Genomic DNA, 12,429 nt, shown 5'->3' with positions numbered 1-12,429 from the left:
TTCTATATACTAAAACTCTCATTTGTTTGTTTGTTCCTGAACTACATCCAAAATGGTACGATAGCACGGCAATTTTAGGCCCACCTTACCGTTGTCCTTTTGGTGCTAATGGAAGAAGTTTAATTGAAATCGGTGTTATATTTTTAAAGTTATTCACATGTTAAAGTTTAAATCTATCTCCTAGGGGGGAGGAGGGAGGATAAGAAGGTTGAGAGGGATTGAGGGGAGGGGAGGGGGGGGGATGGGGAGAGAGGGAGGAGAGGGTGCTGCACCAATGCAGAAGAGGTTTGGGCCCAACGGGTCCACTTGGTCTAGTACCCTGTAAACAGCTTTCATGTGACCAGTTGAACTTCAGACATCATTCTTTTTACAGTCTAGCAATTTGAAAGGAAATTCACATTTCACACTTCATTATTTGGACAGCACAGTGGCGCAAAGGTAGAGTTGCTGCTTTACAGTGCCAGTAATTCCACCCTGACTACTGGTACTGTGTGGAGATTGTACGTTCTCCCTCTGAGTGTGTGGGTTTTCTCCGGGTGCTCGGTCTGAAAAAGGAAAGGACACAAAATGCTGGAGTAACTCAACAGGTCGGGCAGCATCTCTGGAGAACATGGACAGGTGATGTTTCAGGTCAAAACCTGATTTCTTTGAATCTGAAGAAGAAAGTTGACCTGATGCATTGCCTATCCATGTTCTCCAGAGATACTACTTGACCTGCTGAGTTACTCCAGCACTTTGTGTCATTTTGTGCAGTAACCAGCATCTACGTCTGTAAAAGGAAAGACGTTTACAACTTTTTTTTCAGCAGCTCTGAAGATTGGAGTCATGGGTAGAGTAACTGGTAACACTAATAGCTTTCAGGGATAAATAAACAAATATAATCCATACACCTCATAGATGAAACAATAATGGACAAGTTACAAATACAGATTGCCTTCACAAAGGTCACAATTGGAATAAAATTACAATCAGCTGTAAAAAGCTCAGCAGGGCAGTACAAGGACAAATTTAAAAAGTCAAACTGCTTATGAGAAGTCACGGTAAATCTGGTGTTAAGAGTGCGCCACACTAACATTGATTAATTATATAGTTTGCATACTGTTAAACATTTTGGGGAAAAGTGAGGTTTTATATCTTGCACTTATTAAAGACACTGCCCTTAAAGATGATATGCAAAATTCCAGGGCACACAGCTCTCCAGGTAAACAAACAACATCATTAAAACACTGCTGTGCAACACATTATAGATTCAACGACATCATTATGATTATTTAGCAAGTAAATTCCACTTAATGAATAACTACAGCCAAATGAGACTTTCTGATCATGTGGGAGCAGATCTGTGCCTGTTCCTGCACAATCACAAGCTCTTATCGCCAACATTTTCTCAGCCAGACTTTCATAGTTTCTGCCAGCTGTTAAGGCAGGCAAGAAAGGGATTTGTTTTCTTCTTGCTTTGAATTTGGATTTTTTACTTTGAAGTTGGGCAATGGTCAATTGGAACACGGTTACTCTTGTAGAGCATTGTTAATTTCTGGTCAATGTAGTCTCCTCTTCATCTCCCTCCTGGATCTTCACCGTGAGATCGTCAAGTAAACTTCCTACTTCACGTCACAGAGCAATGCAACGCCTCTCAGTATCCAGTGATCAGGAGGGCGCAGCGTTTTCAAGTCAACAGAGGCAATGTAATTCAGATCAGTTCTTACTGGCTTTTTGTAGACAGGACAGGAATACACCCGTATATCTTTAGAATCTGCAAAAAGGACAAAGGTTACTAAAGTTAAAGTCTAAGAATTTCAAAGGATGACTTTGAAATAATTTTTTGGAAAAGCAAGTGTTTTTAATTCATTTTTGGGATCTCGACATCCACCATTTCCTCATCTGTCTCACAGATGCAGTGAACCACCTTCGTGAACCACTATGGTCCTTCTGGTGAAGGTACTCTAAAACTGCTGTTGGGTCAATAATGCAGGGTTTAGACACAGTTGCAATGAAAGACCAGCGATACATTCCAAGTCATCACCAGGTGACGTGGAAGGGAACCTGCAGATGGTGGTGTTCCCAAGCACTTGCTGCTCCTGTTCTCCTTGATGGTGATGGTTTCAGGTATTGGAGTAGCCCAGATACGTAACTGCAGTGTTTTCCCTCCATCAACTGTATCGGTGGTGGAAATAAATATTGAGGGCAGTTGATGGGCCAGCAATTAATGGGCTGTTGCGTCCTAAAATGGTGTCACGCTTCTTGAGTTGTTAGCCTTGCATTCATCCAGAGTATTTTGTCATGCTCCTGATTTGTATCTTGCAGATGATGGAAACACTTTTAGGTCTCCAGAGATGAATCATTCACCAGAGAATACCCAGCCAATACCTTATTCTTGAAGCCATAGTGTTTATGTTGTCAGTCCTATTGGGTTTCTGGGCAATGGTAACCTCAGGAAACTGATAGTGGGAGACTTGGCAGTGGTAATGTCGCTGATTGTCCAGTGCCTGCAGTTAGGTTCTTTTGGAGGTAATCATTGCCAGGAACATCTGTGGCACAAATTTAACTTGCCACATATCAGCCTTTTCGTGAATGTTCTCGGTCTTTTGGCATTTTATCTGTTTTTGACTTTACTGTTCTCGGTTGCCCCTATATTTCCAGAACCAACTATATTTGCAACTCTGATCAAAAATATTCAATTAGAATCAGACTTTATCTGCACAGATAAGGGTCATTTGGCTGAATGCAGCTGAGCCAAGTCACAGAGTGAACCATCCACTTGTTTCTCATCCGCCATCTAAACTTTTTGTTTTACTTTTGCTCATCTTGGAAAGGTATTCTAGATTCTGTTTTGATAATTAATGCCAAACTATACAACAAATGCAAAGACTTGCCTGGATAATAATCATTTGGATTCTGAAATTCACCTTGCAAGAGATCCAGAAAATACAAAACAAAACATACTAGAAACATCCAGCAGTACAGGTGGTATCTGATTTTTATTTTTATTTTGTCAAAATAATAATGACTCACATTTTTGAAAATGAATGCAAAACTTGATGTTTCCCTGACGTCACTGTCTCTAGACTGAGAATTGGATCTTAAAGTTGTTAATTCCTTGTACTTTTGACAATTTATCTGCAGTTAATGTCAATCTTAATTTCACTGACTTACCTTGGTGGTTTATAGCAGAGATATGAATTATGGGCAACATTTCAAACAGAACTTTTGGTTTGGATTCTGTCAATCTGTAGTTGCGCCTGTCCCATCCTGCACCCTCTAAATACAGGCCAAAGACATAGACTCCCTCAGGAGGAGATTGTGTAATATCTTCCTTTGATATTCTCGTCACATCACTGTGAAGCACCACACTGTCCAGAGCCCAGCCCTTATGCATTCGTGTAACTTCCTATTATTAAAAGAAAGCCCATGTTAACACAGTTTTAATACAATAACAATCACATTTTGTATTTTTTAAGAAACAGTCCAGAATACTACTTGTGTCACAAAATTCAATAATTTATCAAAAATTCAATTTTTAAACATTCAAAGCCTTGGATGGTATGGATGTTTCTGGGGGTAGTTTGGCCTTGGTCTTTGACTTTTGATGAGACATTACAAAACAGAAAAATGTGATGCTTTTTGGTTGATGTTTGCACGGTTGAAGTGTTACCCTTTAACATTCAATGGGTCTTGCTCAGATCCAATGAGAAAGCAACATTATATTCTCTCCCATTGAAAGAATTCAATGCAGAATGTTCGGCTGGTTCTGTCCTAATGAAGTACCGGTGGCTGAGTGAGCACAAACACTTTTCACCTCGGTACAACAACAGATAGATATTTTGTCACCAATGCAAGCAAACTATAAATTCAGTTTTTGTCTTCCTTCAAGAAACTATGGAGAGGATATTTTTCATTTGTTCTTCCACCAAGAAAACTTTGAGATCTGGTTTCCTGTTGAAAGACAGGCAGCTCGATTTGTTACAAATACCTATGAGAGAGAAGTGAGTGTCACCAAACTTCTAAATTCATTGGGGTGGAACCCGCTCCAAGACGACGTAAAGCCCACCGTTTGACCTGTTTTTACAAAATGTTAAATGGTCAGCTCGACGTAGATGACCACATCTACACCAAACCCAAACCTATCAGGTGCAGACAAGGGCATTCGATTCAATTCGAGATACCAGCTACCAAGACAGATGTGTGTAGCATTCTTCCCTTGCCCAATTAAAGCATGGATTAGTCTTCACCCTACTATAGTTACTCAACCAGATGCAACTACATTTAAGGCAGCTCTTCTTCTCCAAGAAGCCCTTCTTGCTTAAGTCCATACTCTGCCACCTTCAGTTTAAATTCCATCCAGAATATTTTGGAGGACCAAGAACCAAGGACTAATATGAATCACATTTATCAGCCCAAAATAAAGTTTCCATCTTGAAGACCTCCAGCCTCAAAGAATGGATTGACCATACAGTTTATAAAATGTTGGGAAACTCATAATTTGACTTCACTCTTGAAGTATTAGTTCGAGGTGGTATCAGCATCTGCTTGGTCATTTAGTAGGCAAGAGTGTTTTATTGTCATATGGCCCGAAACAGAACAATGTCTGATTCAGGGAGCATTATCTTGTCACAGCTAATCTCCTTTGGATGATAAATTAAATTGAGGCTGTACCTAATTGCTGATGGTTCAGCTCGGGGGAACACAAGGGCATAAAGTGTTTGTGTTATCCTGCCCAACATTATTGCATCAACTGTTGCTACTCAAACAAAGCACCAGGGCATTCACTTGACTTATTGTTTTTGAAGCATGGTGTTGATAACACTCCTCATCTCTCACACTGCTGCTAAGTTTCATTAAGGCAGACATTTGGAAGACATAGGGCTGAAAGTTGCACCTGTGCACTGGGAACATTGGACTAAATGGCTATTTATTACTTTGACCAAGCATCTGGATCTTGACTCAAAATGATTGACTTGAGGTGAATGATTGACTATCAACTAACCTGTCTCATAGCTGTAAGGAAGCCTTGAGGATTGAAGAAACCGGTCATCCAGAAACTATTTGGCCTCCCTTCGAATATCCAAGAATGGAACTGACGATCCCTGTCCAATAGTTCGGTGAACCAGAATCCCAGCGTACTTGAGGGCCAAGATGCCTTGTTAAAATTAAAAATAAACACATTTACAATTACAAGATGCCTGTACTGTGGATAGAGATTCAACTTCCATAAATGATCCAGGTTTACACTATATATCGCCAAAATAATGCACAACAAACATTTATATCAGGATTAGTTGCATGCCATTCAACTGCTGGACGAGTTTATCAATTTATATACTATTCATAAAACTGTTCGCTCAAAGAAATGCATGGACGTATGAATATTAATCAATTGATGGATCTTGCCAAGAGCAATTGTTTTGTCAAAGGTTGAATTTAACTTGAGGCTGTCTGCCACTGAACTAGTCCACCACATCAACTAAAGGCTAGATGTGGACTTGTTCTTACAATCTCCAAGTAATTTCGCCAGATTTTACAGGTTATTCCGTGAATGGTGCTTAACATAGATGAAAGCATTAACAAGGCGAAAAAGGTTGAAGGAGGAGGAAATTATCTTTTGTGAATGAAAACATTTTGCAAGTATAGCGCGGGTAATCACACAATCACAAAAGAAATATCGTGCTTAATGACAAGCTGTCACCTCACCTTAAGCCACCTGGCTGGTATCCGCGCGTCGTGCATGCAGTCCAGTGCATCCCGCAAGTTTTCACTCATGATAATTGTACCGTCGATGACCAGCTTCAAATCCATTAACGTGCTGCGCACCAATGAAATAACTTTCTGCATTCGATCGATTTCCTGATGAAGGAAGATATTCATTGGCTGAATAGCACCCATCTTTGCTAACCTGTTTTTAACCTGAAATAAGGAAAGCGAACCCAAAATATTAAGCAAATTGTGGGTCATGTTCTTCCATGCAGCAAAACATGTCATTCAATAGAAAATAAAGCAAGATTAAATACCAGAAATATTGCTAATTGATTAACTCTACTTATTTTGCACATTTCTATATCATAGATCATAATTGAATGGAGCAGAATTAGGTAATTCAGCCCATCAAGTCTATTCTGCCATTCAATCTCTCCCTCCTAATCCCATTCTCCTGCCTTCTCCCCAGTGAACCTCTGCCTAAACTGAAAGGACTGTCGGGGTCCCTGGACAGAGTCAAGGGAAGGGGTATAGGGACAGGTGTTGCATCTCCTGCGGTTGCAGGGGAAGGTACCTGGGGAGGGGTTGGTTTGGATGGGAAGGGATGAGTTAACCAGGAAGTTGTGGAGAGAACAGTCTCTGCGGAAGGTGGAAAGGGGTGGAGATGGGAAGATGTGATTAGTGTTGGGATCCCGTTGGAGGTGGTGAAAATGTCGGAGGATTATGTGTTGTATGTGATGGCTGATGGGGTGAAAGGCAAGGACTAGGGGGACTGTCACTGTTGCGGCTCGGGGGAGGGGGAAGAAAGAACAGGTACTGTTGGGTACTGAGGAGACACAAGTGAGGGCCTTATCTATGATGGGAGAGGGGAACTCCCGTTCCCTAAAGAATTAGGACATCTCGGATGTCCTGGTATGGAACACCTCATCTGGGGCGCTGACAGAGTAATTGGGAGTAGGGGATAGAGTCTTTGCAGGAAGCAGGGTGGGAAGAAGTGTAGTCGAGATAGTTGTGGGAGTCAGTGGGTTTGTAATAGATGTCAGTCGATAAGGAGAATTAAAGTGTTTCGCACCGGGAGATCAGGCACTTATCAGGCACATACTTATGCAGGATTAAAGTTCATTTAGTCTCTAAGCACAGAAAATCCCTAATGCTACCATTCTGAGTCAAGAGAATGAAGATTTCGCATGCCACCTACTTCATATACGATGTAATTAGGAGGTAACTTCATCAACATATCATCGGCGATGTGGGCAACAACAGCCTCCCGTGTTTCTCCATCCTCTGCGGAACTATCCTTTGGCTGGATGTTAAGAATTGTATCAAGAACATCTTGGGCAAGTTTGCTTTGATAAGTAATATCAGCGTTTGGGTGAAGGCCAAAGACCTCTGTGGTGTCATATGCTGGTAGGCTCTAGCAAGGCACAGGACAAAGTATGTTAAACAGGCACCATTTCCAGATTATTTACCTGAATTTTATGATCAGGTTTTCTGCTGGAGATTGGATGAGCATTATGCAAGTTTTTCAAATGTCAACATCACTATTTTCTTGCAAGTGCTGTGCAGAGGAAGCAACAATCACTTACCATGGAATGGAGTGATTCTGCATTTTCTTGTGTTAAATCAAACATGTGCACTAATTTTTCAGATTACATTTTCATAATTGATACATGGCATCTATAGGTGAAATCAGATTAAAAACTCATGCAATCCTCAATAGTCATGACAAAAGCTACTATTGAAAGCGACGTGAATGAGGGGATGTGGTTACAAGGTAAGGGGCAGTCATTTAAAACTGAGGTGCTGAAGAATTTCTTCTTGCAGAGGCTGTTAAATATTTGTAATTGTCTACCACAGAGAGTTGTGAAGGCGAGATTTTCGGAGGTATTTAAAAGAGAGGTGGATAACGTTTTGAAAGATTGGGGAATAGAGGGCTAAAAGAGAAATTGGGATAGATCAGCCGAGATCCCATTGAACTGCTTGGCAAGTTTAAGCGGCCCGGGAAAAAAATCTGATGACTAAGATTTTCCTTTAGTCTAGTCATATAAAAATGAATCATGAAACCATTAAAAAATGTTAGCAGCTGTCTTTTGTCACAGACCTTGATCCTTACCCATTAGAATACCCAGCCTTTCAATCCAAATATCCAGAATATCAATCAGAATAACTAGGGAGATGAAAAGAAAGGTGTGAGACAAAAGGATTGGAGAGTTGCAAATTGTGATGCTAGAGGAAAGAACATTGTGAAAATCAAGGAAAGAACATTGTGAAGATAGAGAAAGGCTGGGGGGGGGGTGGGGGGGGCTTGTGGGGGAAGAAGGGAGGGGGTTGTAGTTACATAAAAATCATTGCATAATGCTGAATAAAAGTACAACTGAATTCATAGGCCACGTTACTTTCTTTCCTGAAGGAATTGATGATTCACTGAAACTTGCATATTATTCATTGAAATGTTAAAAACAAATTGCTCTAATTAAATTCAAAATATGATGAAAAGGTCTGGAAGAAAATGTGGACAGAAAGGGAAAGGTTTTATTTGGAAGGTCTAGTGTGTTTCCCTTTATAAGAAAAACAGATAACAAATCTACATTTAGACTCCAAGAATTTTTACTTCAATTATAAAAAATAATTTATTTCTTAAAAGTACTGAAAGGTACAAAATCATTGTGTGATAAGTGCTCCTCCATTACATTTCAAGCAAACCTGTATGTGCTGTATATATTGTTCTGGTGTTGTGGCGTTCGGGATGGTGTAGCCCTTATAAAAACAGAAGATTGGTTTGAACATATTTTCACTGAACCACACGTTAGCAAGGGTGTTTAAAAGTCGCTTGTCGTAATCATCCGTGACACGTCCTCCATACTGGATCTCTCCAATCATGTAGTGAATTGTATCCCATGACACACCCTATACAACAAGACACAAGTTTTTTTTTCTGAGGTAAATACATAATCTTTTGCTTGGCCCATAAGCCAAGACAGAAACTAAAGATTACAGGTTGAAGTAAAATGGTTTTGCAACTATATAGTTTCAGTAATCAAATGTTGAGAAGTAATGGTGCACCATGCAAATGCAATCTACGTTGACATGCAGTGTTATACAATAGCATGCTAGATTCCAGTTTTGGATGCAATACCAGGGAAAGTCATCATAAAATAATCAAAGAGTCGTACAGATTTTGTTCCTGTGATCCATTGTATCCATCCACTCTAATCCTATTTGCCTGCATTTTGGTTCATAGCCTTATATTGGTGATTCAAGTGGTTCTTAGATGTTGTGAAAGTATCTTCCCTAACTGCGTGTTCAATCAACATATTCCACACTCTAAACCCTTCAGTATGAAGAGAAATCCTCATCAGATCCCCTCTAAATCTTCTAAACCTCGCCTTAAACCTTTGCCCTCGTATCATCTCCACCATTGTGTTATGTGTCACAATGTAGAAAGAGGCCTTGGGAGAAGCGGAGTATAGATTTATCGATTTAAACATGGACCCCAAAGTCTAAATATGAGGAGATATCAGATAATGTAGGATTAGGTAGACATAAAATGCTGGTGTAACTCAGCAGGCCAGGCATCATTTCTGGAGAGAAGGAATGGGTGACGTTTCAGGTCTCGACCCGAAACATCACCCATTCCTTCTCTCCAGAGATGCTGCCTGACCCGCTGAGTTATTTCAGCATTTTGTGTCTACCTTCGTTTTAAACCAGCATCTGCAGTTTTCTTTCCTACACATAATGTAGGATTATATTCCTTTAAGGTGAGAAGGCTAAGAAATAATTTATGGAAGTTTTCAAATTGTGGAAACATATGGAATGAATATAAAGAAAAGCATAGGCAAAATGTATAGGAAGGAACTTCAGATGCTGATTTAAACCGAAGATAGACACAAAATGCTGGAGTAACTCAGCGCGACAGGCAGCATCTCTGGAGAGAAGTCTGAAGAAGGGTCTCAGTCCGAAACGTCACCCATTCCTTCTCTCCAGAGATGCTGCCTGTCCCGCTGAGTTACTCCAGCATTTTGTGTCTTATCTAAAGAAAAGAAACATTGGGTGACATAAGTTAAAGGTAGGCATTTGAGGATAAATGTAGCAAACATTTCATGTTTCGTTTGTGGATTTTAATTTTAAAATTAGTAGATTCACGTAAATCAAAGGTATAAAGGGAGTGAGGCAAAGTATAAGTTGTTATTTCATCTATAGCCTCAAATGAATACTGGAACAAACCCAGGCACTAAATCCTAATCCTGTTCATTTTGTTAGCTTTACCCATCTGACCCTAAACTCTGAAACTCTAAATATATTTGCCTTCTCCCTCTTTATTAAGCAATTCCTTGAAACCTACACCCCTAACCAAGCTTTTAATGTCTCCCTCAATGGCTTGGTGTCAAGTATTGTCTATTAAGTACCTTGATAACAGATTTGAATGGACTATATAACTAGATGTTGCCCACTTGCAGACAGATGGGATGGGTTTACATTGGCATCATGGTCAGGACTGACATCATGGACCAAAGGGTTTGTTCCTGTGCTGTATGTTATTGTATGTTGTACATTCTAAAGCACAACTGTGCTCTATGTTATTGTATGTTGTACATTCTAAAGCACAACTGTGCTGTATGTTATTGTATGTTGTACATTCTAAAGCACAACTGTATCTCATCTGTTACATGACTAATCTGTAGTGAGGATAATGTTGGTTTCAAATGATCAGAAATGAGGATCAGATATTTGATCCAAGTACAAAGCATGAATTTATCTGGTTTCAATTTTGAATTACAAATAATATGATTTTTTTAAAAGTCAGAATGGTCAGTAAAACATCTTTGAGAACAATGTCTTGTACCTTTTTGTCATCCAGGTCATCGAGATGGTTTTGCACAAACTGGATTGTTGCATTTAGGTCAGCTTGATTAAACTCATAAGGGATGTTCCATCCAAGAGGTCCAAACTTGCGTCTTTCTTGCACAGCAGAATGCAGGAAAGCGACCGCATACAACATGAATCTCCAGTGTGGCATGTTACTGATTTCCAGTAGGTCTTGGGTGATACCTGAAAAACAATAAAATTACAACAGGTTTGGTCAAGTTTCCTTGGCAATTCTCATGGCATGTCAAAGCAGAAAAGGGCACCATTATCTGGTATACTGCAATTTACCCCGGTACATTGCTAGTGAAATTCTAAAAGAAAGAAGTATTTGCACAAGACAACATATCAGTGCAAAAAAAACATAATTAGAAAATGGCTCAAGTCCAAAGACTAGCCTTATATTCACTGGAGTTTAGAATGGTGAGAGGGGATCTTATAGAAACGTATAAAATTATAAAAGGACTGGACAAGCTAGATGCAGGAAAAATGGTCCCAATGTTGGGGGAGTCCAGAACCAGGGGGCACAGTCTTAGAATAAAGGGGAGGCCATTTAAAACTGAGGTGAGAAGGAACTTTTTCACCCAGAAAGTTGTGAATTTGTGGAATTCCCTGCCACAGAGGGCAGTGGAAGCCAAATCACTGGATGGATTTAAGACAGAGTTAGATAGAGCTCTAGGGGCTCGTGGAATCAAGGGATATGGGGAGAAAGCAAGCAAGGGTTATTGATTGTGGACGATCAGCCATGATCACAGTGAATGGCGGTGCTGGCTCGAAGGACCGAATGGCCTCCTGCACCTATTTTCTATGTTTCTATGCTTCTGTGCAAGAGATGGGGCGCAGTGTTCCGTTGTTGAAATAGGATGAAGGTTGTGTGCATTGGTGATAGGTGTAGGTGTTCCTGAACTTGGTGGTGTGGGACCTCAGGTTTCAGTACCTTTGTCAGCATTGTGCAGCCTATGTAATTTAGTCTCCAGCTCCACAGTAAATGACCTAAATTTACAAATATAAGCAGATCGTTAATTAGCCATTCTTCTGAGATCTGACAATCTCTACTGATTTTATAAATATATAATATATATATATAAAGTGTCCGAATGGAAAGGAGGGAGGTTTGGAAATTCTCCATGCCTGCTGTCAACATGGTGATCTGAGAAAATACAATGCATGCTGAAAGAAAATGCAGTATGAATATTAGGTGAGATTGAAAATCAAGTCTCTTGTGTGAAAATCCTACATTATGGCCAGAAGCCTCAGAGTGAATTTAATGCTTGGCTGAATACCCGCATCATCAGTTAATCCTACTGAACTTTAAGCTGACAATCGTTAGTCTCACAACACAGAGATGGGCAGTGGATTAGCTTGCGAGTAATAGTTAAGATAATCAATATTCACAAAGCAACTTTCACAGCAGCTCAGTGGCTGTCCTAACATAGAAACATAGAAAATAGGTGCAGGAGGAGGCCATTCGGCCCTTCAAGCCAGCACCGCCTTCAATATGATCATGGCTGATCATCCACAATCAGTACCCCCTTCATGCTTTCTCCCCATATCCTTTAATTCCGTTAGCCCTAAGAGCTAAATCTAACTCTCTCTAACAGAAAACAGGTGATTCATAGCTCCGTGCTGTGGTGTGAGTTTGTTTCTTTCCATTTAGCTGAGACGTAGATGTGTTGTTCAGCAGGTCTACTATCACATGAGCAGACTGCAACCAGCCCATCAATACTTTTAAATAGTCTGACAGGTTGCTTTTTTTTATAAACTTAGCTCAAGTGCAAATTTCACAAGAATGAAAAAAAGGAAAAAAGATATAGAAACATTAAAAATAGGTGCAGGAGTAGGCCATTCGGCCCTTCGAGCCGGCACCTCCATTAA

The 12,429-nt window shown here is 40.1% G+C and overlaps 1 protein-coding gene across 1 annotated transcript in view; it reads right to left on the bottom strand.

Moving 5' to 3' along the window:
• Positions 1 to 1,601: 1,601 nt before the first annotated feature.
• LOC144594687 (dynein axonemal heavy chain 5-like) overlaps positions 1,602 to 12,429 on the bottom strand; it is a 147,242-nt gene continuing 136,414 nt past the window's right edge. Inside the window, exons 74-80 of the mRNA XM_078401529.1 lie at positions 10,535 to 10,740; positions 8,395 to 8,598; positions 6,890 to 7,105; positions 5,689 to 5,901; positions 4,985 to 5,137; positions 3,154 to 3,388; positions 1,602 to 1,753 (exon numbers count right to left, since the gene is read on the bottom strand). Of these exons, the coding sequence (XP_078257655.1) occupies positions 1,602 to 1,753; positions 3,154 to 3,388; positions 4,985 to 5,137; positions 5,689 to 5,901; positions 6,890 to 7,105; positions 8,395 to 8,598; positions 10,535 to 10,740 (1,379 nt within the window). The remainder of the gene's footprint in view (positions 1,754 to 3,153; positions 3,389 to 4,984; positions 5,138 to 5,688; positions 5,902 to 6,889; positions 7,106 to 8,394; positions 8,599 to 10,534; positions 10,741 to 12,429) is intronic.

Source organism: Rhinoraja longicauda, chromosome 6 (genome assembly GCF_053455715.1).
Source record: "Rhinoraja longicauda isolate Sanriku21f chromosome 6, sRhiLon1.1, whole genome shotgun sequence".
Classification (NCBI taxonomy): Eukaryota; Metazoa; Chordata; class Chondrichthyes; order Rajiformes; family Arhynchobatidae; genus Rhinoraja; species Rhinoraja longicauda.
Note: the sequence above shows the minus strand (reverse complement) of the source record. Positions and strands in the feature narration are given on the sequence as shown.